Source organism: Pristiophorus japonicus, chromosome 3 (assembly GCF_044704955.1).
Source record: "Pristiophorus japonicus isolate sPriJap1 chromosome 3, sPriJap1.hap1, whole genome shotgun sequence".
Taxonomy (NCBI): Eukaryota; Metazoa; Chordata; class Chondrichthyes; family Pristiophoridae; genus Pristiophorus; species Pristiophorus japonicus.
Window position 1 is genome coordinate 107,809,045 of NC_091979.1, and position 26,368 is coordinate 107,835,412.

At 44.1% G+C, this 26,368-nt stretch overlaps 2 protein-coding genes across 5 annotated transcripts in view; one reads left to right on the forward strand and one right to left on the reverse strand.

Annotated features, from left to right (window-relative positions):
- The window catches only part of dcaf17 (ddb1 and cul4 associated factor 17), a 63,619-nt gene extending 43,738 nt beyond the window's left edge, over positions 1-19,881 (reverse strand). The window contains 7 exon segments of the mRNA XM_070875650.1: positions 41-177; positions 5,342-5,432; positions 5,646-5,749; positions 9,494-9,642; positions 9,645-9,780; positions 15,861-15,985; positions 19,363-19,881. Coding sequence (XP_070731751.1) covers positions 41-177; positions 5,342-5,432; positions 5,646-5,749; positions 9,494-9,642; positions 9,645-9,780; positions 15,861-15,905 — 662 coding nt within the window. The 5' untranslated portion in view covers positions 15,906-15,985; positions 19,363-19,881.
- Positions 19,642-26,368, forward strand: part of mettl8 (methyltransferase 8, methylcytidine) — a 65,909-nt gene continuing 59,182 nt past the window's right edge. For 2 of the 4 annotated variants that reach the window (XM_070875651.1, XM_070875655.1), the window contains exon 1: positions 19,642-19,666. The gene's annotated coding sequence lies outside the window, so the exon portion shown is untranslated. Of the gene's footprint in view, positions 19,667-20,167; positions 20,282-21,129; positions 21,221-26,368 lie in introns of those variants that run through there. The other 2 variants (XM_070875654.1, XM_070875653.1) reach the window with 2 other exon arrangements.

A 26,368-nucleotide genomic window follows, 5' to 3' on the forward strand; every position in this document is an offset into this window, starting at 1 on the left:
TAAATAAATCTTTCGTGAGGAATGTTAATTGTTTGCATACCTGAATTTCCATTGAGATGAGAGGTAGATTTTTTCTAGAATTTCTGCAGTCTTAGTAGACATACGGATGAGCCAGTTATTTGCAGCCAGAGCTATAATTGATGGCTTGTGGTCTGATGGTTTGGGTAATATTTCTCCCTTGTGTGTAAAAGGATATTTAAAATTATGAAAATGCTTTCAGATTTAATGTTAGTGTGCTGTAACTTTATGCAAAAAAACAAGAATCCTAACAGAAAGAGCAATGTTATGTTCATATGAACATATGAGTGGCAACTAGGTAACATTTTATTGGTGTATGAGGGAAAGAGGAAGGTTTGTAGATATGGGGCAAGCGGGAGGAAAATAATAATTCAATAGCAATGCTATCAATGCGAGCCAACCTTCCTAGAACGCTTCCACCACTCAACAGTCTCTTGTAGCCACACCACCTTGTGCATCATGCTCAACTCCAGAACCAAGGGCAGAAAGCCTGGGAACAAGATCTAGGCAGATCTTTAAGGAGGACAGAGACACACTCAATGCCACTACTTACAGCAAAATATGCAACGGCCAACTCAAGATAGCAACATTGGCCCCAAGTTTCCCCAACCCCTTTTTCCAGCGACTTACCCATGGTGCGCCAACTTTCTACTCCAAAAGCGACGCCAAAAATGTAGCTGCTGATTCTCCTCACTCCGTGGACCGTCCTAGGGTCTGGCGCGGCGTGGCAATCACAGTGGGGGGCTGAGCTACAGCCCTGCACCAAAAACAATGCCGGCAGCTGTGCGTATGTGTAGTGGAGTCTGCGCGCATGTGCAGTAGCTCCTCGCCTTCCCAGCGCGTCCCAATGCTCGCCGCCCCTATCCCTGGCCGAAGGGATGACCCGATGTTCGCCGCCTCTATCCCGGGCCGAGTGGCCTGCTGCACAGGCCGGCCACTGCCTTCCCACACTCACTTAAGACCCCAGTTCAGTGTGTGCCGAGGGAAGCTTGCCGGGGAGCCCGGGGGAGCAGGAGCAGGAGCTGGAGGCGCCTGGGGGAGCAGGAGCAGGGAGCTGGAGCTGGAGGCGCTCGGGGGAGCAGGAGCAGGAGCTGGAGGCGCCCAGGGGAGCAGGAGCAGGAGCAGGAGCTGGAAGCGCTCGGGGGAGCAGGAGCAGGAGGCGCCGTGATGGGCGGGGGGTGGGGGGCGCAGCTCGAGTCCAATGTTTGCATCTTTCAAATAGTTCCATTGACATGCCCCGGAGGGCTCTCCTGCTGCTTGTTGCTAGCCTCCCATCCCTCGCCCTCGCCGATGTGCTGCAGTCGACGAGATAGGACTTTTTATTTTTTAGTAATTGATTTATTTTTCATTTATTATTGATGATGGTTTTTATGCTTCTTTAATGTTGTTGTGAAGATGTTTAGTGCTTTGCAAAATCCTCTCACTTCCCTTCCCCCCCCCCATCTCTGGCTACCTGCGCTGATTTCTTAATTCACCGCAAGATTTTTCTGAGCGGACACAAGTGGCCACATATGCTGGCCTAAGTTAGTTTGGTGTAACTTTTAGCTGGCTAACCTTGCTTAAGTGGCCAAAACAGGTGTAAGTGGCTGGTAACGTCCCCTTTTGGAAATTTTTTTTTTTAAAAACCTAACTAACTCACTTACACTGAAGCAAATTAAATGGGGAGAATTGCGATTTTTAAGTTACTCCAAAAAAATCTAGTTGATCCAAAATAAAACGGAGCAACTCCTGGGCAAACTTGGACCCATTGTGCCCCACACAAGCTCCACAAATGTTGTCCTTTCTATGCATATTCAAGTCATACCTCACCAATGGTGACACCCCCCCACCAAAGATATTGACAGTGGGGTACTCAGCAATGATGGTGCTGTAGGAAGTCATGGGGAGGGGGTTGGACTCTCTCTTGTTTGAGATGGTCATTATATGGCACTTGCGTGGCGGAAATATTGCCTGCCACTTGTCAGCCCAAGGTTGCTGTTGTCAAAATTCTACTATAGGCTGGCAAAGGCTGCTTCATTATTGGAGGAGTCATAAAAAGAGCCAAATTCTATAGAATCATCAATGATTCTATAGAATCATTCATGGCCTTAACATGGAGGGAAGGGGACCTCAGGAGGAGGCCGTTATGCATCATCCACTTGACACTTCTGGTTGAAGATGGTTGCAAATGCTTCAGCCTTGTTTTTTTACACTCACGTGCTGGGCTCCACCATCATTGAGGATGGGGATATTCATGGAGCCTGCTCCTCTCATTAGTTTAACGATCCACCACCATTCATGACTGGGTGTGGCAGGACTGCAGAGCTTTGATTTGATCCATTGATTATGGGATTGCTTAGCTCTGTCTATAGCATGCTGCTTCCACTCTTTAGTATGCATGTATTCCTGTGTTGCAGGATGACACTATTGATGAATCCTTCCACCACTTTACTGATGATTGGGAGATGACTGATAGAGCAGTGTAAGATTCTAACTGGTTTTGAGTTGATAGGACATAGCAGAACAATCTATCACACTTGTTACGTAGATATGTTATAGCTGTACTGGAATAAGCTTGGCTAGGGGGGGTGAAAAGCTATAGATCTTCATCACTTAACCAGGATGTTAGCAGGGTACATAGACTTTGCTGTGTCCAGTACATTGAACCACTTCTTAATGTCACGTGAAGTGATCCAAATTGGCTGGACAATGGCATCTATGATGGAGGAGGAGACCAAATAGAATCATTCATTCAGCACTTTTGACTGAAGAAGCTTGCAAAAACTTTAGCCTTGTTTCTTGCACTCAGAGAATAGGCTCCACCACAGTTGAAGATGGGAATGATCATGTAACGTCCTCCTCCCGTTAGTTATCTGGTTGCTTACCACCATTCTCAACTGGATTGGCTTTATCTATAGCCTGCTGCTTTTGCTATTTAATATGCAGGCAACCCCGTGTAGTAGCTTCACTAGGTGCATAGCTCATTCTGAAGGTATGCCTGTTGCTGCTCTAGGCTTTCCCTTCTACACTCCCCATTTCACTTGCCACTCATAACTTCAGACTTGCGAGACCAGGACCATAACCACTACACTACGCAGCTATACAGCCCAAAGATTAAAAATAAAATGAACTGATGTGTTAGGAAGGGTGCTGTACAAAGAAAGGTTGCAGGGATGATTCCTATATTTTGTTCTATGAATTATGCAAAATGTCATTGGGAAGGGAAAATCAGTCTGATATATATTTGGATGTAAATATTTGAAATTATAAAGAAAGTCAGTGAAAAGGCAGAAGCTCTTTGTATGGAAAACAAATTGTAAGATCAGGAGACCACAGCAATATTGGAAGTTAACGGGAAACATTACTATAGTAAGTGTAATAAATATTGTCTACTTACTAGTGCTATTAGTTTTTTTTTACATTTGACTTTTAATTTATTCATAGTTACAAGGTTTCACAAGTAACCAAACTAGGATGGCATACAACAAAAGGAACTTCTTCTAACACTTCCATTCAAAGTGTTAAAAATGTTTTGTTGATGTTGAGTCATGCTAGTGTGCCAGAACCACCAAACAGTGAAGACTAAAAATTAATCCAGGAGAAACAAGTAACCTAAAAATTAAACCATGGAATATTTAATGTATTCATCCAAAACTCCTCTTTTCTATTTTAGTGGATGTGTTCTCTTTAAAAATAAATAGGTGAACATCTCCACTAAAACAAGGGACATAGGAATCTCTGATGAACTCATTAAGAATTTGTACACTAGTATTCCACTGTGTAATATCAAGGCCAGTATCTCCACATGACTACTGTAGGGCTAATAAAGTAGATGTCATTTAACTTACTTCCATGCTGAAGTTCCTTTCTAAAATGCAATTTATTATTTATGAATCAAAGAAGTAAACTGCCACTGAACTCAAAGAATTAACTGATTTTTTTTCTCAAAAGAATTGGGCATTTAAGTATGATTAGGTCTGTAGCAAGATGGCAATACAAATATTTGTCTCAGAAACAATCTCAGCCATTCTTCCAATCAGTGAGTGGATGGGCTCAATGACCTGTCTCATTCTTACTCTCATTCTCTTGCACGCCATGTTGTTTAAACCTCCACAGTAGATTGGAAAAATATCCCTTAATTAAAAGGATTTACAATCATTTCAAGCAATTTATTTGAAACAAATCCCATAGTGATTGTTAAAATTGATCAAAAAACACCAAAAGCTGTGCAAAAAAATGCTATGACTATGCTATTAAGAAAGACGGAAAATTAATGAAAAAAATAGAAAAAAAATCCAGCCGGCAGGAAAAAAAAATTTGGATTTGTACGAGGATTCGCGGCGGAAAACACGATCCTTGTCAACTTTAGTCCAAGGCTGATTACCGCTGCGAGTTGGGCCTAGGAAGGGGGGAAAACAAATAATATTTTTCCAAAAAACAAAAAAATAAAAATCGCAAAACATTCACAAGACCCTTTTCTACTGAATCACTGCAAAAGATTTTTTTTTTTTTTTTTTAAAAAGCTTTACCTTTTTTGCAGGGTTTCAAACCTACCACCGTTCCAAGGGCTGCTCCGACTGGTTTTTCCCCGGTATTTTATTCCCCCCATCTATGGGTCACGTCTGACCAAACTCGGGCGAAAGTGGTTTATTGAGAGTTGCACGCCGGCGGTCCACTCCCCAGCGGTATTTCAAAACCACCGGCGGAACACTTCCATGAATTTCCCACCGGGTGGTTTTCCATCCAAAACGAAGAAATACCGCCGAAAAACGCGGTGGAAAGCTGATGAAATTCCACAATATGACTGAAAAATTTCCAAGTAGTTGCAGGAGTTTAAATAACATAAAAGAGTTATTAGAATAGGTTTTCCTCTGCCCTATATATGGGGAATAGGCATTCCTAGCGCAGGGGAGAGGAAAAAGGAACAGAGGTCCATTATGTTAATTCTGGGCCAGAGGGTCAGTGAGAGTTCTGGGGACAGGCCAGAAATTATCCAAGCAAGGGATTAAGATCATTTAAGGGAAAAGTCATGGGTAATTTCTATCTCCAACACACAGCCAGAAAACTCCAATCTCAGCAGCAATCTCAGCAGCACACACACACACACATTGTTCAGGTGCACGGCTCAATCATAACTTAGGTCTGTGCCTGGAATCCGTCAGGACATGCAAATGTCCCTCAGGAGAAAAATAAAAAGGAGATGCTGCCTCTGCACAGATGCCTACAGGGGATAAACTGCCTTATTTTGTCTGAGATGTCATGACAGGTTCTAGGAAGTCCAGGTAGCATTGATAGGAGGTTTTACATAATTGTTCATTTTTACACAGATATTAAATTAACTCACCACAGGAGACTCGCAAAGTAGTGCATCCTCAATCTTCTCAGATTTGTGAAGTTTAGGCAATTCAAACAGCAAGGTCGGCTGAGGGCCAGAGCTGACACACAACAAACAGTTAAATGGAGGCACTGTTGCATGGAGTTGCAATGTACATTCTGCAGAATATGCAAATAATCCAAGGCTCTAACTTGTGTCATGCTTTTAAGCCATATTCTGTATCACTATAATTTAATATGATCGTGTAATATAACATGTGGCACATATTTTGTCATACATTTTTCTTTTAATTCTTTAAGGCCTTATGACTTACCTACAAAAACAACATCTGTAATTGTCAAAGTAAATCCTTCCTTTTTCATAAATCACTGGTGAATTTGATTGTTTTGTCCAAACATTCTCAAAAGTTGTAGTCTTCTGAAAGATAACAAATTAATCATATTAGATCATTTGCTAAAAGATTTCTAACTTTCATTCATTGGGAAGGAGTAATCGGATCACAATACAAAACAGCAGGGAGATCTTCAACATTAAACAGCCAAATCAACTAATCGGTTCCAGCATTCACATTTAACTTTTTTTTAAAAAAGTAATTGGAAGATCATATTGTTTGCTAGAAATTGATTGAAAACTTGCAAGAAGCCTTCCGTTAAAATAGTTTCATACTACAATTATTTTTAAAGTTTCTTAGCACACATACACCTTAGGTTATACCTCATATTTACTGTCTCTTATTCTCAACTCAGCAGTGGAATCTCCAAGGTCAGTTGACTGCAGTTGCCCTGTTTTCATTGCTGAGTGATGGCAGGAAACCCATCTTGATGAGTACTGTACCTCAATTCCAAATACTGAAGAGTCCATTCCAGCTGTATGTTCATTCTGGAGTGACCAAAATGTTACCAGTCCTTTTGTCATTTGAGTGCTAACCCATTACCAGCAGCTCGGAGGAGCATCCATGCTTTAGTGTATTACGCCCCACTCCAGAGATTTGAGCACATAATATAGGCTGACACTTCAGCAATACTGAGAGCGTTGCACTATCGGAGGTGCTGTCTTTCAGATGAGATGTTAAACCAAGGCTCTGTCTACCTTCTCAAGTGATGTAAAAGATCCCATGCCACTATTCGAAGAGCAGAAGAGTTCCCCCAGTATCCTGTCCAACATGAATCTCTCCAGCAACATCACTAAAACACATTAGCCAGTAATTGATCTCTAGCTGTTTGTGGGATCTTGCTGTGTGCAAATTGAATGCCAACTTTGCTTACATTAATCAGTAACTACACTTCAAACATACTTCATTGGCTGTGAAGCACATTGGGATGTTCTGACATCATTAAAGGCACATCCTGATATAGTGATACTTGGGCATGACAAGAGAGATTTCATTATAAAAAGATTCCCTCTTTTTTTGTTTTAAAAGCTGGTGTGTTATTAACAATTAAATTTAAGTTTGTTATAAAAGAGACATAACCAATTCAAAATTATCTCACGATAAATGTAAAAGCGGACATCCTCAGAACCTTTTGTTATGTTGTGCTGGAGATGATGTTGGGGCTTTATTTGCCTAAACTCTTCCATGTGTGAACTAATGATAAATGGACACCACTGTCCATTTTAAAATCTGATGAGAGAGGCTAACTAATGGTACTGTTGCATCCTGGAAGTTGTGCACATGGAACATGTTCAGACCGACGGATCCAGCTTCAGCTACCAGTCAAAGCTTTGGGTAAAAAATATCGGGCTAAAAATTCAGAAGATTAATGCCACCCATTACTGACAAAAAAATGGTGAAAGAGCGGCGGCATCATTCTTTTGCCAGCTGGCGGTGGGTCCCGCATGTCCTCTTCGTAGCGCTGCCAGTAAGGATTAGCGACCGGCAAAATAAATGACGGATTGGTGACAGCATGCCGACTGAATGTCACCACAGCCAACTTTGACCCTAGTGCTCAGTTCATCACTGGGTCATAACCACACCAGGGAAACCCAGCATGTAAAGAGACTGACAGAGGTGCTGTCAGCACCTTTTAAAGGGACACCTAAATTTTTCGTGTAAGTTTGCATTTAAGCTTTTGGACTGTTTTTAAAACTTTTTAATTAACTTAGGGGCTTGCTGCAAAAGATGTTAAAAGTTTTTTTTTTAAAAAGTGTATAGGGACTGCTGCTGGATGCTTTCAAGGCCTTGGATGGTAAAGGAAAGCCTCTGAGAAAACAGAAAATGATGCAAATTCTGAACAAGTCAGGTAACATCCATGGAGAGAGAAACAGAGTTCACGTCTCAGGTCGCAATGCTGCCAGACCTACTGAGTATTTCCAGCATTTTATGCTGGCATTTCAGATTTGCAGCATCCGCTCATAAGGCCCTGTTCCTATATTCCCTTATTCCCCTTTCCTCCCACCACCAATCGAAACTATTCTTAAATGTTGACATTGTTCCTACTTTAATCAGCAGCTCCAGTGGTGCATTACACAGCCTCACAGCCCCTTCTACATTCCTCCTGCACTTTTTCCTAAATCACATACATTTAATCTTTTACCCATGTCCCAGGTTCTAGACCACTCAATCACTGGAAACATGATGTTTATTTTTACTCTGTTCCATCCCGTCATAATTTTAAACACTTCTATAAAATAACTCAATAATCTCCTCCGTTCTTCATATTTGTATTACCACTGCCCCCCAGTCATCAAGATTCACGGCGTGGCCCTCAACATGTGGACCACGTCCCATACCACGGGAGCCTTTTATCAACCAAGGCAGACATTGATGCGGAGATTCAACATCGCCTTTAGTGCGCCAGTGCAGCCTTTGGCCGCCTGAGGAAAAGAGTGTTCGAAGACCAGGCCATAAAATCTACAACCAAGCTCATGGTCTACAGGGCTGTAGTAATACCCGCCCTCCTGTATGGATCAGAGGCATGGGCGATATACAGAAGACACCTCAAGTCGCTGGAGATATATCACCAACAATGTCTCCACAAGATCCTGCAAATCCCCTGGGAGGACAGGTGCACCAACATCAGTGTCCTCGCAAAGGCCAACACCCCCAGCATTGAAGCACTGACCACACCTGATCAGCTTCGCTGGGCAGGCCACATAGTTCGCATAGAAACTTAGAAAATAGGTGCAGGAGTAGGCCATTCAGCCCTTCGAGCCTGCACCGCTATTCAACAAGATCATGGCTGAACATCCATCCCAGCAACTCCTCCCTCCCCCCCACCTCACGCCCCCTCCACACCCTCCAGCCGCAAGGAACACATACAACTTCCTCCCGAAAACATCCAATGAACTGGCATCAACAACTCTCCGCGGCAGGGAACCCCGCAGGCCAACAACTCCCCGAGTGAAGAAGTCTCTCCCAATCCCAGCCCCAAACAATCCACCCCCATCCCAAGAGCATGCCAACCCCCGGCTCCGGACTCACCCAACACTGGAAACACTCCCCCCGCACCCAACCCGCCCCGTCCCGTCAGAATCCTTCCCAAATGCCGAACACCCCCGGATGTCGAGCCCCCAGCCCCGGCCACCCCGGAGCCACGCCCCCGCGACGCCAACCACACCACATCCACCAACCGCCATCTGCGCAGTCAACCCGTCCACCCCACTCTGAACATGCCAGACAAGAGGCTCCCTAAGCAATTGCTCTATGCGGAACTCCTTCACGGCAAACGAGCCAAAGGTGGGCAGCAGAAATATTACAAGGACACCCTCAAAGCCTTCCTGGTAAAGTGCGATATCACCACTAACACCTGGGAGCCCCTGGCCAAAGACCGCCCTAAGTGGAGGAAGTGCATCCGGGAGGGCGTTGAGCTCTTCGAATCTCAACGCCGTGAGCATGAAGAGGTCAGGCGCAGACAGCGGAAGGAGCATGTGGCAAATCAGTCCCACCCCCCCCCTTCCCCCCGACGAATGTCTGTCCCACCCGTGACAGGGTCTGTGGCTCTCGCATTGGACTGTTCAGCCACAAAAAAACTCACTTTAGGAGTGGAAGCAAGTCTTCCTCGATTCCGAGGGACTGCCTATGATGATGATGATTACCTCATTGCTGCCAATCAACAATGTGTGACAATAAAAAGTGTACAGTCATGACATATTGGATACAAAATCTTTAATATATTAATAGATTGTGAAATAATGTTAGATGTGACACTGACCACAACTCACCTGACATACTAACTGACGGAGGATGGCCAAGTTTTTTCTGTGCACAGAACCATCTTCATTTCCATACAAACCAAGAGATCTTGCAGACAAAATGCAACAGTTATTTTTTTTCCTTAAACATGTAGCCTTTCCTGTACCATACATTTTATAGATGGTTTAATTACTAAATTGTTGATGTTTGCTGCCCTGCGGCTCCTTTTAATGGAACTTGAGATTACGTTTTCAGTATCAGCATATCTGATACAATGGCAGAAGTGGAAATCCAGTTCCTCCCCTGTTGATCGGATCTGTGAAAGATTTTTTTTTAAAGTGTGAAAGCCTGAATATTTTTAAAACACATAGTAAATATACTTTTTTTTTATACTAGGAAGAAAACAACTCATCATTATCACAAGATAGCTTTCAATGAAGAAGAAGCTTCAGCCTACATTTCCACAACCGTGACTAACAAGGAAAATTAGGGAAAGTGTTAAATCCAAGGAAAATTAGGGAAAGTATTAAATCCAAGGAAGAGGCATATAAATTGGTCAGAAAAAGCAGCAAACCCGAGGACTGGGAGAAATTTAGAATTCAGCAGAGGAGGACAAAGAGTTTAATTAGGAGGGGAAAAATAGAATATGAGAGTAAACTTGCAGAGAACATAAAAACTGACTACAAAAGCTTCTATAGATATGTGAGGAGAAAAAGAATAGTGAAGACAAATGTAGGTCCCTTGCAGTCAGAATCAGGTGAATTTATAATAGGGAACAAAGAAATGGCAGACCAATTGAACAAATACTTTGGTTCAGCCAATACACGAAGAAAGGCACAAATAACCTTCTGGAAATACTAGGGGACCAAGGGTCTAGCGAGAAGGAGGAACTGAAGGAAATCCTTATTAGTCAGGAAACTGAGTGAGGGAAATTGATGGGATTGAAGGCCGATAAACCCCAGGGCCTAATAGTCTGCATCCCAGAGTACTTAAGGAAGTGTCCCTAGAAATAGTGGATGCATTGGTGGTCATTTACCAACATTCTACAGACTCCGGATCAGTTCCTATGGATTGGAGGGTAGCTAATGTAACACCACTTTTCAACAAAGGAGGGAAAGAGAACACACGGAATTATAGATCAGTTAGCCTGACATCGGTAGTGGGGAAAATGTTGGAATCAATTAATAAAGATGTAATAGCAGCGCATTTGGAAAGCAGTGATGGGATCGGTCCAAGTCAGCACGGATTTATGAAAGGGAAATCATGCTTGACAAATCTTCTAGAATTTTTTGAGGATGTAACTAGTAGAGTGGACAAGGGCGAACCAGTGGATGTGGTGTATTTGGACTTTCAAAAGGCTTTTGACAAGGTCCCACACAAGAGACTAGTGTGCAAAATTAAAGCACATGGTATTGGGGGTAATGTATTGACGTGGATAGAGAACTGATTGGCAGACAGGAAGCAAAGAGTAGGAATAAACGGGTCCTTTTCAGAATGGCAGGCAGTGACTAGTGGGGTACCGCATGGTTCAGTGCTGGGACCCCAGCTATTTACAATATACATTAATGATTTGGACAAAGGAATTGAATGTAGTATCTCCAAGTTTGCAGATGACACTAAGCTGGGTGGCAGCATGAGCTGTGAGGAGGATGCCAAGAGGCTGCAGGGTGACTTGGACAGGTTAGGTGAGTGGGCAAATGCATGGCAGATGCAGTATAATGTGAATAAATGTGAGGTTATCCACTTTGGTGGCAAAAACAGGAAGGCAGAATATTATCCGAATTGTGACAGAATCGGAAAAGGGGAGGTGCAACGAGACCTGGATGTCATGGTACATCAGTCATTGAAAGTTGGCATGCAGGTACAGCAGGCGGTGAAGGCGGCAAATGGGATGTTGGCCTTCATAGTGAGAGGATTTGAGTATAGGAGCAGGGAGGTCTTGCTGCAGTTGTACAGGGCCTTGGTGAGGCCACACCTTAAATATTGTGTACAGTTTTGGTCTTCCAATCTGAGGAAGGACATTCTTGCTATTGAGGGAGTGCAGTTCACCAGACTGATTCCCGGGATGGCAGGACTGACATATGAAGAAAGACTGGATCGATTAGGCTTATATTCACTAGAATTTAGAAGAATGAGAGGGAACCTCATAGAAATATATTAAATTCTGACGGGATCGGACAGGTTAGATGCAGGAAGAATGTTCCCGATGTTGGGGAAATCCAGAACCAGGGGTCACAGTCTAAGGATAAGGGGCAAGCCATTTAGGACTAAGATGAGGAGAAACTTCTTCACTCAGAATTGTGAACCTGTGGAATTCTCTACCACAGAAAGTTGCTGAGGCCAGTTCGTTAGATATATTCAAAAGGGAGTTAAATGTGGCCCTTATGGCTAAGGGGATCAAGGGGTATGGAGAGAAAGGAGGAATGGGGTACTGAAGTTGCTTGATCAGCCATGCTCGAAAGGCCGAATGGCCTACGCCTGCACTTATTTTCTATGTTTCAAGCCCACATTTCCTAGTAACCACTTTATGGGCCCAAGTTTCCACATGATTTACGCCTGATTTTTAGGAGCAACTGGTGGAGAACGGACTATCTTAGAAATCGCAATTCTCCACATTTTTTTTTCTGCAGTTCTAGTCAGGTAGAACAGTTCTACTTTGGAACAGAATTTTTTCTTCAAAAGGGGGCGTGTCCGGCCACTGACGCCTGATTTGAAAGTTTCCACAGTGAAAACGTACTCCAAACTAAAGTAGAATGGAGCCAGTGAAGATTTTTGTAGAACTGAAAAAACCTGTTCTACACATTAAAAAATCAGACGCAGGTTACAAATTAGGCGTCCAGAACGAGGTGGGGGGAAGGGAACTCATTAAATTTAACAATAAATCCTTATTTATACTTCTACAAATATTATACAAATAAATCCAACCTGAATAAACATTTATAAGCCAAGAAAAGATTAAATAAACCATCTTCCTACCTGTGTGAAAGTGCTTCAGCCAGGGAGAATTCTGCAGCCGTTCGTGCCGCTGAGCGGGAGGGGGGGGGGAGAAAGCCGTTCGTGTCGCTGAGCGGGGGGGGGGGGGGGGGGGGGGGGAAAGAAAGCCATTCGTGCCGCTGAGCGGGAGGGGGAGAGAGAGAGAGAGGGGTAGGGAGGGAGGGAGAGAGAGGGGGAGGGAGAGAGAGAGACGGGGGGGAGGGAGGGAGGGGGAGGTCAGGTCGGATCGGATCCAGTCTGGGAGCGGGAGTCGGGTCCAGTGGGGGGGGGGGGGGTGTGGGAATGCGGGTCGGGTTGGGTCCAGTCGGGGGGGGGGGGGGGGGGGGGCGGGGAGCGGGAACAGGAGCGCAGGTCGGGTCAATCGGGGGGCGGTGAGCGGGTCTCGGGTCTGGTCGGCGGGGGGGGGGGGGGGGGGGGGGGGGGGTGTCGGGTCTGGTCCGGAGGCAGGGGGGAGGAGTGGGTGTCGGGTCTGGTCCGGAGGCAGGGGGAAGCGGGTGTCGGGTCTGGTCGGGGGCAGGGAGCAGGAGCTGGCCGTGGGAGGAGCCTTATTCACGCAGCCCCAGTGAGGCCATTCAGCCAGGGCTAGGGGCTGCGTGCTTCGGGCCCCTCCCACACAGTTCAGCGCCTGGAGCTACTGCACTTGCGTGCCCACTGTAGCGCGCATGTGCAGAGGTCCCGGCACTGTTTTCAGCGCAGGGACCTGGCTCCGCCCCCCCACAGCTCGTGCTGGCTGCGCCGAGGGCCAGAGGACCTACAGGTAGGTGGAGAATACCGAGGATTTTTTTAGGCGCCGTTTTAGGCGCGAAAAACGGGCGCCCAGCTTGGAGGGGCGCCCGTTTTTTTTCTTGTAGAAACTTGGGCCCTATGTATGAAGTAATCGGAGAGATAGTGTCAGGTCAGGTCCTAACACCAGATTCCACAACAATTCAGCATTGCTACAACTGTAGTGTGAATGCACTTTAGCTATAGGAAAATCAAGCTAAAAAAAACAAAAAAAAGAGTACAGGCCCCACCACTTATCATAGAATTCTAAAAATTTACGGCACAAAAGGAGGTCATTCAACCCATTGTGTCTGTGCTGGCCGAAAAAGAGCTATCCAGCTTAATCACACTTTCCAGTTCTTGGTGTGTAGCATTGGAGATTTTGGCACTTCAAATGCATATCTAAGTACTTTTTAAAATGTTCACCCCCTGGGTGAAAAGAATTCTCTTCAACCCCCCTAATCCTTTTACCAATTACTTTAAATCTATGCCCTCTGGTTATTGACCTCTCTGCAGGGGAAATAGGTGCTTCCTATCCACTCTCTTTCGGCCCCTTATAATTTTGTACAACTTAGTCAAGTCTCACCACAGCCTCCACTGTTCCAAAGAAAACAACCCCAGCCTATCCAATCTTTCCTCAGTTAAAATTCTCCAGTCCTGGTAACATTCTCATAAATCTCTGTACCCTTTCAAGTGCAATCACATTTCCTGTAATGTGGTGACCAGATCTGTACACAGTACTCTAGCTTTGGCTTAACTAGTGTTTTATACAGTTCTAGCATAACCTCCCTGCTCTTATATTCTATGCCTTGGCTAATAAAGGAAAATATCCCGTATGCCGCCTTAACCACCTTATCTACCTGTCCTGCTACCTTCAGGAATCTGTGGACATGCACTCCAAGGTCCCTCTATTCCCCTGCACTTCTCAGTATCCTACCATTTATATTGTGTATTTCCTTTCCTTGTTAGCCCTCCCCAAATGCATTACCTCACGCTTCTCTGTATTGAATTCCATTTGCCACTTTTATGCCCACCTGACCAGTCCATTGATATCTTCCAGCAGTCTATAGCTTTCTTCCTCACTATCAATCACAGGGCCAATTTTTGTATAATTGATGTATACCACAAACAGCAAAGAACCTAGTACTGAGGCCTCCAAAACCCCACTGGAAACAGCTTTCCAGCATAAAAACATTCCTCAACCATTACCCTTTGCTTCCTGCCACTGAGCCAATTTTGGATCCAACTTGCCACTTTCCCTTGGATCCGATGGGCTTTTACTTTTCTGACCAGTCTGCCATGTGGGACCTTGTCAAAGGCCTTGCTAAAATCCATGTAGACTACATCAAATGCACTACCCTCATCAACTCCCCTTGGTTCCTCCTCAAAAAATTCAATCAAGTTAGTCAGACACGACCTTCCCTTAACAAATCCATGCTGACTGTCCTTGATTAATCAGTGTCTTTCTGAATGAAGATTTATCTTACCCCTCAGAATTTTTTCCAACAATATGCCTACTACCGACCAATGTTAGGCTGACTGGCCTATAATTACTTGATCTATCCCCTTCTCCCTTTTTAAACAAAGCAGTCTTCCGGCACCACACCGGTAGCCAGATAGAATTGGAAAATTATGGTCAGATCTCTGCTATTTCCTCCCTTGCTTCTCTTAACAGTCTGGGATACATTTCATCCGGGCCTGGCAATTTATCTACTTTCAAAGATGCCAAACCCCTTAATACTTCCTATTTCACTATGTTTATCTCATCTTATAAGGCCCGTGTTTATGCCAGGCAACCGTCTTATACCACACAATTAATGTTAACTGCTTTTAATGTACTAAGCTTGCTGACTATTTTGGGAAGACTCAGCTGTTTCATCAGCAGATCACACATTGCTAAAGTGGGATTATTTTGGATCCTTTAAGTAGAGTCAGGTTACAGCTTGCACTAATCCGCACTGACTGCAGCAGCAAAATGCCTGGAAAGAGGAAAGGAATGAGCCTCACCATGAAAATTGGCCTCGTGATCAAAATGAATGAACTATCATTACTTTGAGCAGCACCTTAGTCTTCCAGAATCTACTGTCGCCAACTTCTACAAACAGCTGAAAAGTACACTGAATGGAATCAAAATACCAATCTCGCTAGAAGCAGTGGGGATTGTGTATCAATAACTGAAAGTGGTCAAATGAAACAAGACAATATATTAATACATTTCCATTCTCTTCCCCCATTCACTCTCTGTCTTATGCCTTCTACACTGTTCTAATGCAAGTAGGAGGAACAGCATCTCATCTTTCCAGTAGGCACTTTGAATCTCTCTGGCCTTAATACTGATGTTAACAACTGCGACCTTAACTATAACTGTCACCTTCTCTCTGGCAGTAGATACAGGTACTGCCAAAGTCGGATGGATATACCAGTTTCTGAAACTGGGGTAGGTGAACGGATTGGTACTGGGGTAGTGACTCTATACTTCGGACTTTACAGGTCATTTTATGTGTTTTTGTGTGTGTGAATGTAGAGTTGTGTGTGTGTGTCCCCATCCACCCTCATTTTCCTTTTTCCTTTTTCTTGTTCTGTTCCTTCTTAATTGATGTTCAACTGCAAAATCTTTTAGTTCTGAGGAAGGATTTATACCTGAAATATGTTTTCTTGATAGATGCCGATGGACCTGCTGAGCATCTCGTGTTTTCTGTTTTTGTTTCAGATTTTCAGCATCCTCAATATTTTGCTCTTTGGAGATCTTATATATCACAAACAAACTAAAGACAAAAATTAAGATATCAATTAATTTGAAAAGGAAGTTTAAAAAACAAACAGAAAAAATGTGGAAGTTAAAGAAATATCTTCAGTGTTGGTTTTTGTAATCATTCTGCAAAACTTTTTGCAGTGAAAGCTGACAAGACACCTCGCTAAGTCTTTGAAGATACAACAGTCCTATATGTTGTCTTTGAGTATGTTTGAGTTCGATGCTATTATCAAATTCAGAAATCTGATGCTTAGACATAGGTGTCTATAAGGAAGAAGTTGACTTTGCTGCCATCTTGCTGTCAGATTCTTGCATGGCTTCTAAAATCATGTAAAATGAACATTAAAACTCAAACATTCATAAATAAAAAAAATAAAAAATAAAAAAAAAAAGATTTGTATTTATGTAGTGCCTTTCATGACCACTGGACACCCCAAAGTGCTTTACAGCCAATGAAGCACTTTGAATTGTCGTCACTGTTGTAATGTAGAAATCGCAGCTGTCAATTGCACACAGCAAACTCCCACAAACAGCAATGTGATAATGACCAGATAATCTGTTTTGTTATGTTGATTCAGGAATAAATATTGCCCAGGACACCTAGGGATAACTCCCCTGCTCTTCTTCGAAATAGTGCTACAAGATCTTTTACATCCACCTGAGAGCAGACGTGGCCTCGGCTTAATGTCTCATTTGAAAGACGGCACCTCCGACAATGCAGCACTCCCTCAGCACTGCATTCCATTGATCACTATCCTTCTCCAATGCCTCTCCGCCATTGTCCAGCTGGATGGAACTTGCCTGGTTCCATTCTTATCTATCTAATCGTAGCCAGAGAATCACCTACAATGGCTTCTCTTCCTGACCCGCATCGTTACCTCTCATGTCCCCCAAAGACCTATCCTTGTCCCCGTCCTATTTCTCATCTACATTTTGCCCCTTGACGATATCATCTGAAAACACAGCGTCAATTTCCACATGTACGCTGATGACACGCAGTTCTACTCACTACCACTTCTCTCAACTGCTCCACGGTTGCTAAATTGTCAGACTGCTTGTCCAACATCCAGTTCCGGATGAGCAGAAATTTTCTCCAATTGAATATTGGGAAGACTGAAGCAATTGTTTTTGGTCCCTGCCACGAACTCCGTTCCCTAACTTCTGTCTGAGGCTGAACCAGACTGTTCACAACCTTGGTATCATAAGAACATAAGAAATAGGAACAGGAGTAGGCCATTAGTCCCCTCGAGCCTGCTCCGCCATTCAATAAGACCATGGCTGATCTGATCATGCACTCAGCTCCACTTCCCCGCCCGCTCCCCATAACCCCTTATCTTTTAAGAAACTGTCTATTTCTGTCTTAAATTTATTCAATGCCCCAGCTTCCACAGCTCTCTGAGGCAGCGAATTCCGCAGATTTACAACCCTCAGAGAAGAAATTCCTCTTCAGCTCTGTTTTAAATGGGTAGTCCCTTATTCTATCATGTCCTCTAGTTCTTGTCTCCCCCATCAGTGGAAACATCCTCTCTGCATCCACCTTGTCAAGCCCCCTCATAATCTTATACGTTTCGATAAGATCACCTCTCATTCTTCTGAATTCCGATGAGTAGAGGCCCAACCTACTCAACCTTTCCTCATAAGTCACCCCCTCATCCGCAGATTCAACCTAGTGAACCTTCTCTGAACTGCCTCCAAAACAAGTATATCCTTTCGTAAATATGGAAACCAAAACTTCCAGGTGCAGCCTCACCAATACCTTATATAGCTGTAGCAAGACTTCCCTACTTTTATACTCCATCCCTTTTGACCACATATCCGCAGCATAACTAAGACTGCCTATTTCCACCTCGAACGTCGCTCGTCTCTGCCCTTGTCTCAGCTCATCTGTGCCTTTGTTACCTCTAGACTTGACTATTTCAACGCACACCTGGCTAGCCTCCCACATTCTACCCTACAAAAACGAGGCGATCCAAAACTCGGCTGCCCGTGTCCTAACTCGCACCAAGTCCCGCTCACCCATCACCCGTACACGCTGACCCACATTGGCTTCCGGTTAAGGAATGTCTCGATTTCAAAATGCTCATCCTTATTTTCAAATCCCTCCATAGCTTCGCCTCGCCTCGCCCCTCCCCTCCCTATCTCTGTAATCTCCTCCAGCTCCACAAGTCCAGGGACTTGAGCACAAAAAAAAATCTAGCCCGACACGGAAGTGCCATCTTTCGGATGAGACATTACACCAAGGCCCCGTCTGCTCTCTCAAGTGGATGTAAAAGATTCCATGTCACTATTTCGAAGAAGAGGAGAGACTGGATCAACTGGGCCTTTATTCACTGGAGTTTAGAAGGATGAGAGGGGGTCTCATAGAAACATATAAGATTCTGACGGGACTGGCCAGGTCAGATGCGGGAAGAATGTTCCCAATGTTGGGGAAGTCCAGAACCAGGGGACATAGTCTTAGGATAAGGGGTAGGCCATTTAGGACTGAGATGAGGAGAAACTTCTTCACTCAGAGAGTTGTTAACCTGTGGAATTCCCTACCGCAGAGAGTTGTTGACTGGATATATTCAAGAGGGAGTTAGATATGGCTCTTACAGTTAAGGGGATCAAGGGGTACCGAAGGAATGATCAGCCATGATCTTATTGAATGGCGGTGCAGGCTCAAAGGGCTGAATGGCGTACTCCTGCACCTATTTTTCTATGTTTTTAAGAGCAGGGGAGTTATCCCTAGTGTCCTGGCCAATATCTATCCCTCAATCTACATAACAAAAAAGATTATCTGGTCATTATCACATTGCTGTTTGTGGGAGCTTGCTTGTGCGCAAATTGCCTGCCTTGTTTCCTACATTACAACAGTGACCACAATCCAAAAGTACTTCGTTGGCTGTAAAATGCTTTGAGACATCCGGTGGTCGTGAAATCCAAGTCTTTCTTACCTTTTTGACCAAACGTTTGGTCACCTGCATTAATTTCTACTTATGCGGAACGGTATCACATTTTTTTAATTTCATAATACTCCTGTGAAGCGCCTCGGGACAATTCACTACGTTAAAGGCTCTATATACATACAAGTTGTTGTTGTTGTTGCAGTAGTGCGTCAGCCTTGATTTTTGTGTTCAAGTCTCTGCAGTGGGACTTGAACCGACAACTTTCTGACTCAGAGGCGAGGGTGCTACCCTCTGAGCCACAGCTAACATTACACCCGATTAAACTTAACTACAATTAGCATGATTTTATTTAAGAGGTTTTGTTCCAGCGATGTTTTCAATGGTTCATCACACTAAAATATCACGAAACCGAAATATGAGCTAATTTCGAATAAAACGGCAAATATACAATTAAGAAAATATTTCGTTGTTTTTTCATTTAAAAAGGTCAGGATATGCCCCGTACCACCGTCAGAATGGAAGAGTCCCACTTACTCGCCACTCCTGCTCTGGTGCTTCGTTCTCCACTTTGTTGAGCAACAGGATGAGCTCGGAACACAAGACAAGAAACTCGCTGCCTGCGCCTGCGCCCCAAGAATGATTGAAAGCGGAACGTGCGTCCCTAAGCGGCCACGACGCGGAGCCCGCTGGGATTTGTAGTTGTCCTGCTCTTATCTCTTCTCCGCGCCACAAGGCCTACACCTCCCAGAAAGCGCCGCTTTCCCTTCCCCTCCGCGACTGTACTTCCGGTTATTCGGAGCGGTCGGAAGGTGAGCTCGCTTCGGGAGCAGCGCGATATGTAGCTTCTCCCAGCCGGTAACGCTCTAGCTGGGCCGGCGAAATGGTTGTGCTGCCGGCGCCGTGTCCTGAAATCACAGGGAGGAGGAAGGAGCTGGAGTCCTCAGACATTTTGGGCCTGAAATCCCAGCCTCCCTGGGTCCGAACGGAGTGTGTACGGACCAGGAAGGCATCGGAAAAGCCGGTTTTCGGCGCGCGATGCGCATGCGCGATAATCCGTATCCCCACAGCTAGGACCTTCGCATAGACAAGATTGCAATATTTATCCATCTCTTGCCCAGCGAATGTCCTGAAAACTTTTGCGCATGAGAGTTTTAAAACATAAAAAAAGATTTTTATGTTAAAAATCGGAAAAATATATTTTTTATTAACTTTAATTTCAATTAATTTTGATTTATGGGAGGTGTGTTTTTTTTATTTTATATTGTTTTTGGTGTGTTTTTTTCATTAATAGCAATGAGAACTCAGATATGGAGTTCTCATTGCTATTGAGAATATGGTACCTGATTGCACCGTCTGCATTGGAAACGTAGCGTGGGAAGAGCAGGCCTCCCCACTGGAATCCCAGGTCCCTCCTGGACCACCAGGTAATTTTGTAAAAATTCTCCGGTCGGAGATGTTTGGCCAAAAGAAGCCTCTGACCGGAATTTCAGGGCTGAAAATTGCGGTCGCAGGCTTCCTTCGTACAAACACCTCTGACCCGAAAAAAATCTACGAACTACCTATTGGTGCCCGAGGAATGTAGGATTTCGGTGGGAGACCTTCATTCGCTACGCACGCATGGGGATCTCTCTTCCACGTAGGAACGCATCTGCTGAAATAATGTGGGCCTGGACCATAGAAACATAGAAAATAGGTGCAGGAGTAGGCCATTCGAGTCTGCACTGCCATTCATTGAGTTCATGGCTGAACTCCAATCACTACCACCAATCACTATCTCGTATTCTCATTAATAAAAATGGGAGTTCACAATGCTCCCATTGCTATCAATGAATAACCCCCCCATAAAACCAAAACACAGCGCAATAAATTAAAAATACACCTCACACATTTAAAATTAATTGAATTTAAATGTTTTAGAAAAATATATATTTTTTGGAATCATTTTTAATGTGTTTAAAAATAAACTTGCCTTAATGAACAGGGTTTTTAATATAAAAATTAATTGTTAAATTAATGTTTTCTATTTTAAAAGTGTTACGCTGGTAAAAGTAAGCTATACGCCTGCTTTTACTAGGCGTAAAAGTTTGAAGGACATTCGTTGGGCAAGTAGCCCAATCTCTGCCACACGAATGTCCTTCTCCTGTGGATGCGTAGAATCTCTCTAGAGAAATTTTGATAGTTCGGAAAAGCCCCGAGAACCGGCTTTTGCGAGGCCTCGCCAGGTGTGTGTGCACTTCATACGGACTCAGCGAGGTGGCGATTTTCGGCCCATTGTATTGGTGTTCAAGCTGCTGTCCGCGCATTCAGCACATTTCTGACCAAGTGGAGTCGGTATTGTGTCCCAGGAGCGAAGGGTCTCCAGGGTTAGTCTTTTCATCGTATTTGACGAATTGCCTGCACATTAGTTCTACTGCTGTATACCAATAAAATGGTTAAATGAGGCTAGCCATGTTTTCTTTTGGTTAACTGACATTGTCTTTGGAATGTAAGGCAGTTGTTTGACAAATCAAGAATCTTTTGAGGGTGTAACTAGCAGGGTAGATGAGGGGGAACTAGTAGATGTATATTTGGCTATTAAAAATCATTCAATAAGGTGCCACACAAGAGGTCATTATGCAAGATCAGGACTCATGGGATTGGGGATAATATATTAGCATGGATAGAGGATTGGTTAACAGATGAACAACAGAGAGTAGGAATTTTTCAGGTTGGCAGGCTAGTGTAGTGTTGCAAGGATCAATGCTTGGGCCTCAGATATTTACAATCTATATCAATGACTTAGATGAGGGGACCGACTGTAATGTATTTAAGTTTGTTGACGATACAAAGCTAGGTGGGAAAGTAAATTGTGAGGAGGATGCAGAGACACTGCAAAGGGATATATTGACAGGTTAAGTGAGTGGGCAAGAACATGGCAGATGGAATATAATGTGGGGTAATGTGAAGTTAGCCACTTTGGTAGGAAAAGTAAAAAAGAAAATTTTTTAAATGGTAAGAGATTAGGAAATGTTGGTATTCAGAGGGACCTGGGTGTCCTTGTACACGAATCACAAAGTTAACATGCAGGTACAGCCAGCAGTAGGAAAGGAAATAGTATGATAACCTTTATTACAAAAGGATTGGAGTATAAGAGTAAATAAGTCTTACTGCAATTATATCGGGCCTTGGGGAGACCACACCTTGAGTACTGTGTACAGTTTTGGCCTCCTTACCTAAGGAAGGATATACTTGTCTTAGAGGGAGTGCAACAAATGTTCACCAGACTCTTTCGTGGGATGGGGCGATTGTCCTATGAGGAGAGATTGAGTAGGCTAGGCCTATGCTCCCTAGAGTTTAGAAGAATGAGTGGTGGTCTCATTGAAGGGTAAAACATTCTTAAGGGGCTTGATAGGGTAGATGCTGGGAGATGTTTCCCCTGGCTGCGGAGTCAAGAACTAGGGGTCACAATCTCAGAATAAGGACTGAAATGAGGAGAAATTTCTTCACTCGGAGGGTTGTGAATCTTTGGAATTCTCTATCCCAGAGGGCTGTGAAGGCTTAGTTGTTGAGTATATTCAAAACAGAGATTGATAGATTTTTGGATAATAAGGGAACAAAGGGATATAGGGGATAGGGCAGGAAAGTGGAGTTGAGTTAGAAGATCAGCCATGATCTGATTGGTGGAGCAGGCTCAAAGGGGCGAATGGCCTACTCCTGCTCCTATTTCTTTTGATCCCCTGGAGTGGTGAAGGGATATCCCATACTAAAAAAAAAAGACCACGGTGCCATAGGCACACTCTTAACTCAAACAATTTACATTTCTATAACTCTGTTTTCAAACCTCTTTGTTGAGGATCTCTGTAAATGTTGGCAAAATCCTATGGACTAACCTCCTAATTTTTGAAACACAGCCACCCAAAATAAAACAGTGCTTTAATTGCAGAAAACAGTAATAGTAATAGTGTGCTTAAATGTTAACAAATAAAGAAATCCGATGATGGTTGTTCAGAACTCATTTATCAAACTGTTGGAAAACTGATGACCTAAAGAACAGAGCTCTTGAGGGACAGTCATAATTTTAGAAGCAATGGGTAGTGTGTCCTGAATCTACTTGAATTCTTTGCAAAGGTGTACAACCCATAAATGGAAAGTTTTGTGTGTGATTTTTAATGTCAGGCTGTTAAAGGGAATTAGATGTTCAGATGCATCTTGAGCATCTGATTATAAATCTAAAAGGGTTATTTTTTTAAAAGAATTATTTAACATAATCCAAGGCAAAGTAGTCCCATCTGATCACGCCACTATCCTAAACATCCACTGATACCAACGTACTGCAGCAGCTTGCCAAAGCTGTTTTGGCAGCATCTCCCAAAACGTGACCTCCATAAGCTAGAAGGACAAGGGCAATAGGTGCATGGGAACACCGTCACTTCCAGGTTCTCCTCCAAGACATACACCATCCTGACTTGAACATATATTGCCATTCCTTCATCGTTGCTGAGTCAAAATTCTGGAACCTCCCCACCTTATAGCATTATGGGAGCACCATCACCCCACAGACTGCAGCGGTTCAAGAAGAAGGCCCACAAGCACAATCTCCAGGGCAACTAGGGATTGGCAATAAATGCCAATGTTTCCTGTGATGCCCGTATTGGAAGAATGGATTTTTAAAAAACTTCTCTTCTGTTTTTCACTTTAAAGTGTGCTGTCCAGTCCAGTCCAGTTTATCTAGCTCATGTCTCATCCCTTCAAAACCTGCCTGACTAAAGTTGAATGTTTCTATTCTACTCATTCTTCCTGTCTGTCCCATCCTTAAGCCGCCTATTAATATGTCTGATGTTTTTCTCCATGCCCAACACATGGCTCCAAGAGTTATCCTGAGATTATCATCTTTGTGAATTTGTTCTTCAATCTAGAACCTTACTCCTCAAATTGTCCCAATAAAACCAACATCCTACTCGTTGTCTTTTGGTTCCTGTTGTCAGCTGTAGATCAGTAGTAGCACTTTTGCCTCTGAGTCAGAAAGTTCAAGCCCCACTCGAGAGACTTGGGCACAAAATCTAGACTGACACTCCAGTGCAGTACTGAGGGAGTGCTCCACTGTCGGAGGTGCTGTCTTTTGGATACGATTAAATAGTCTGCCCTCTCGGGTGAATGTGAAAGATCTCATGCCACTATTTTGAAGAAGAGCAAGGGAGTTCTGCCTGGTGTTCTGGCCAATATGTATCCCTTGTCCAACATCACTAAGACACATTATCTGGTCATGTATCATATTGCTTTTGTGGGATCTTGCTATGCACAATTTGGCTGGCGCTTTTCCTACATTACAACAGTGACTGCACTACAAAAGCACTTCATTGGCTGTAAAGTGCATTGGAATATATTACGGTTGTGAAAAGCACTATATAAATACAATTATTTTTTTTCTATGAACCATGACTTCTGGATGCTTTCTCTCCCACTCTATGTACTTCACCCATGCGCCAGCGAAGCAACACAGGCCCACTCCAAAGACTTGAGCATAAAATTTAAGCTACCACTCTAATGCAGTACTGAGCGAGTGCTGCACCTTGAGATGCCGTCTTTCGAATGAGACGTTAAACTGAGGCCCTGTCTACCCTCTCAGGTAGATGTATAAAAGATCCCATGCACTATTTTGAAGAAGAGTAGGATAGTTCTCTCCGGTGACCTGGCGAATACTTAACCCTCAACCAACATAACTAAAATAGATGTTTTTTCTTTATTGTTTCTGGATGTGGGCGTCACTGACAAGGCCAGCACTTATTACCCTTGAGAAGATGGTGATGAGCCGTCGCCTTGAAATGCGGCAGTTTGTGAGGTGAAGGTACTCCCATAGTGCTGTTAGGGAGGGAGTTCCAGGACTTTGACCCAGTGACGACAAAGGAATGCCGATTTATTTCCAAGTCAGGATGGTATGTGACTTGGAGGGGAACTTGGAGATGACCGTGTTCCCATGCACCTGCTGCCCTTGTCTTTCTAGATGGTAGAGGTTGTGGGTTTGGGAGGTGCTGTTGAAGAAGCCTTAGTGAGTTGCTGCAAAGCATCTTGTAGATGGTATGCACTGCAGCCACGTTGTACCGGTGGTGGAGGGAGTGAATATTTAAGGTAGTGGATGGGGTGCCAATTAAGCAGGCTGTTTAATCCTGGATGTTGTCGAGCTTCTTGAGTGATGTTGGAGCTGCACTCATCCAGGCAAGTGCAGAGTATTCCTTCACACTCCTGACTTGTGCCTTGTAGATGGTGGTGTAGTTGAGGAGTCAGAAGGTGAGACACTCGCTGCAGAACACCCAGCCTCTGACCTGCTCTTGTAGCCACAGTATTTATGTTTGGAATCAATGGTGACCTCCCCTGGATGTGGATGGTGGGGGTTTCGGCGCTAGTTCTGTCGTTGAATGTCAAGGATCGGTGGTTAGATTCTCGCTTGTTAGAGATTTTCTTTGCCTGGCACTTGTGTGGCGCAAATGTTACTTGCCACTTATGAGCCTAAGCCTGAATGTTGTCCAGGTCTTGCTGCATGCAGGCATGGATCGCTTCATTATTTGAGGATTTGCGAATGGCACTGAACACTCTGCAGTCATCAGCGAACATCCCCACTTCTGACCACCTGATGGAGGGAAAATCATTAATGAAGCAGCTGGAGATGGACACTGCCCTGAGGAAAACCTGCAACGATGTCCTAGGGCTGAGATGATTGACCTCAAACAACCACAACCATCTTCCTTTGTGCTCGGTATGACTCCAGCCAATGGAGAGTTTTCCCCCTCATTCCCATTGACTTCAATTTTACTAGGATTCCTTAATGCCACATTTGATCAAATGCTGACTTGATGTCAAGGGCAGTCACTCTCATCTCACATCTGGAATTCAGCTCTTTTGTCCATGTTTGGACCAAGGCTGTAATGAGGTCTGGAGCCGAGTGATCCTGGCGGAACCCAAACTGAGCATCAGTGAGCAGGTTATTGGTGAGTAAGTGCCACTTGATAGCAGTTGATGACACCTTCCATCACTTTGCTGATGATTGAAAGTAGACTGATGGAGCGGTAATTGGCTGGATTGGATTTGTCCTGCTTTTTGTGAACAGGACATACCTGGGCAGTTTTCCACATTGTCGGGTAGATGCCAGTGTTGTAGCTGTATTGGAAGAGCTTGTCTAGAGGCGCAGCTTGTACTGGAGCACAAGTCTTCAGCACAACAGCTGGGATGTTGTTGGGGCCCATAGCCTTTGCTGTATCCAGTGCGCTCAGTTATTTCTTGACATCACGTGGAGTAAATGGAGTTGGCTGAAGACTGGTTTCTGTGATGGTGCGGACCTCAGGAGGAGGCCAATATGGATCAGCCACTTGACACTTCTGGCTGAGAATAGTTGCAAACGCTTCAGTCTTGTCTTTTGCACTCGTGTGCAGGACTAAGATATCATTGAGGTTGGGAAATTCATGGAGTCTTCTCCTCCCGTTAGCTGTTTAATGGTCCACCACCATTCACGACTGGATGTGGCAAGACTGCAGAGCTTT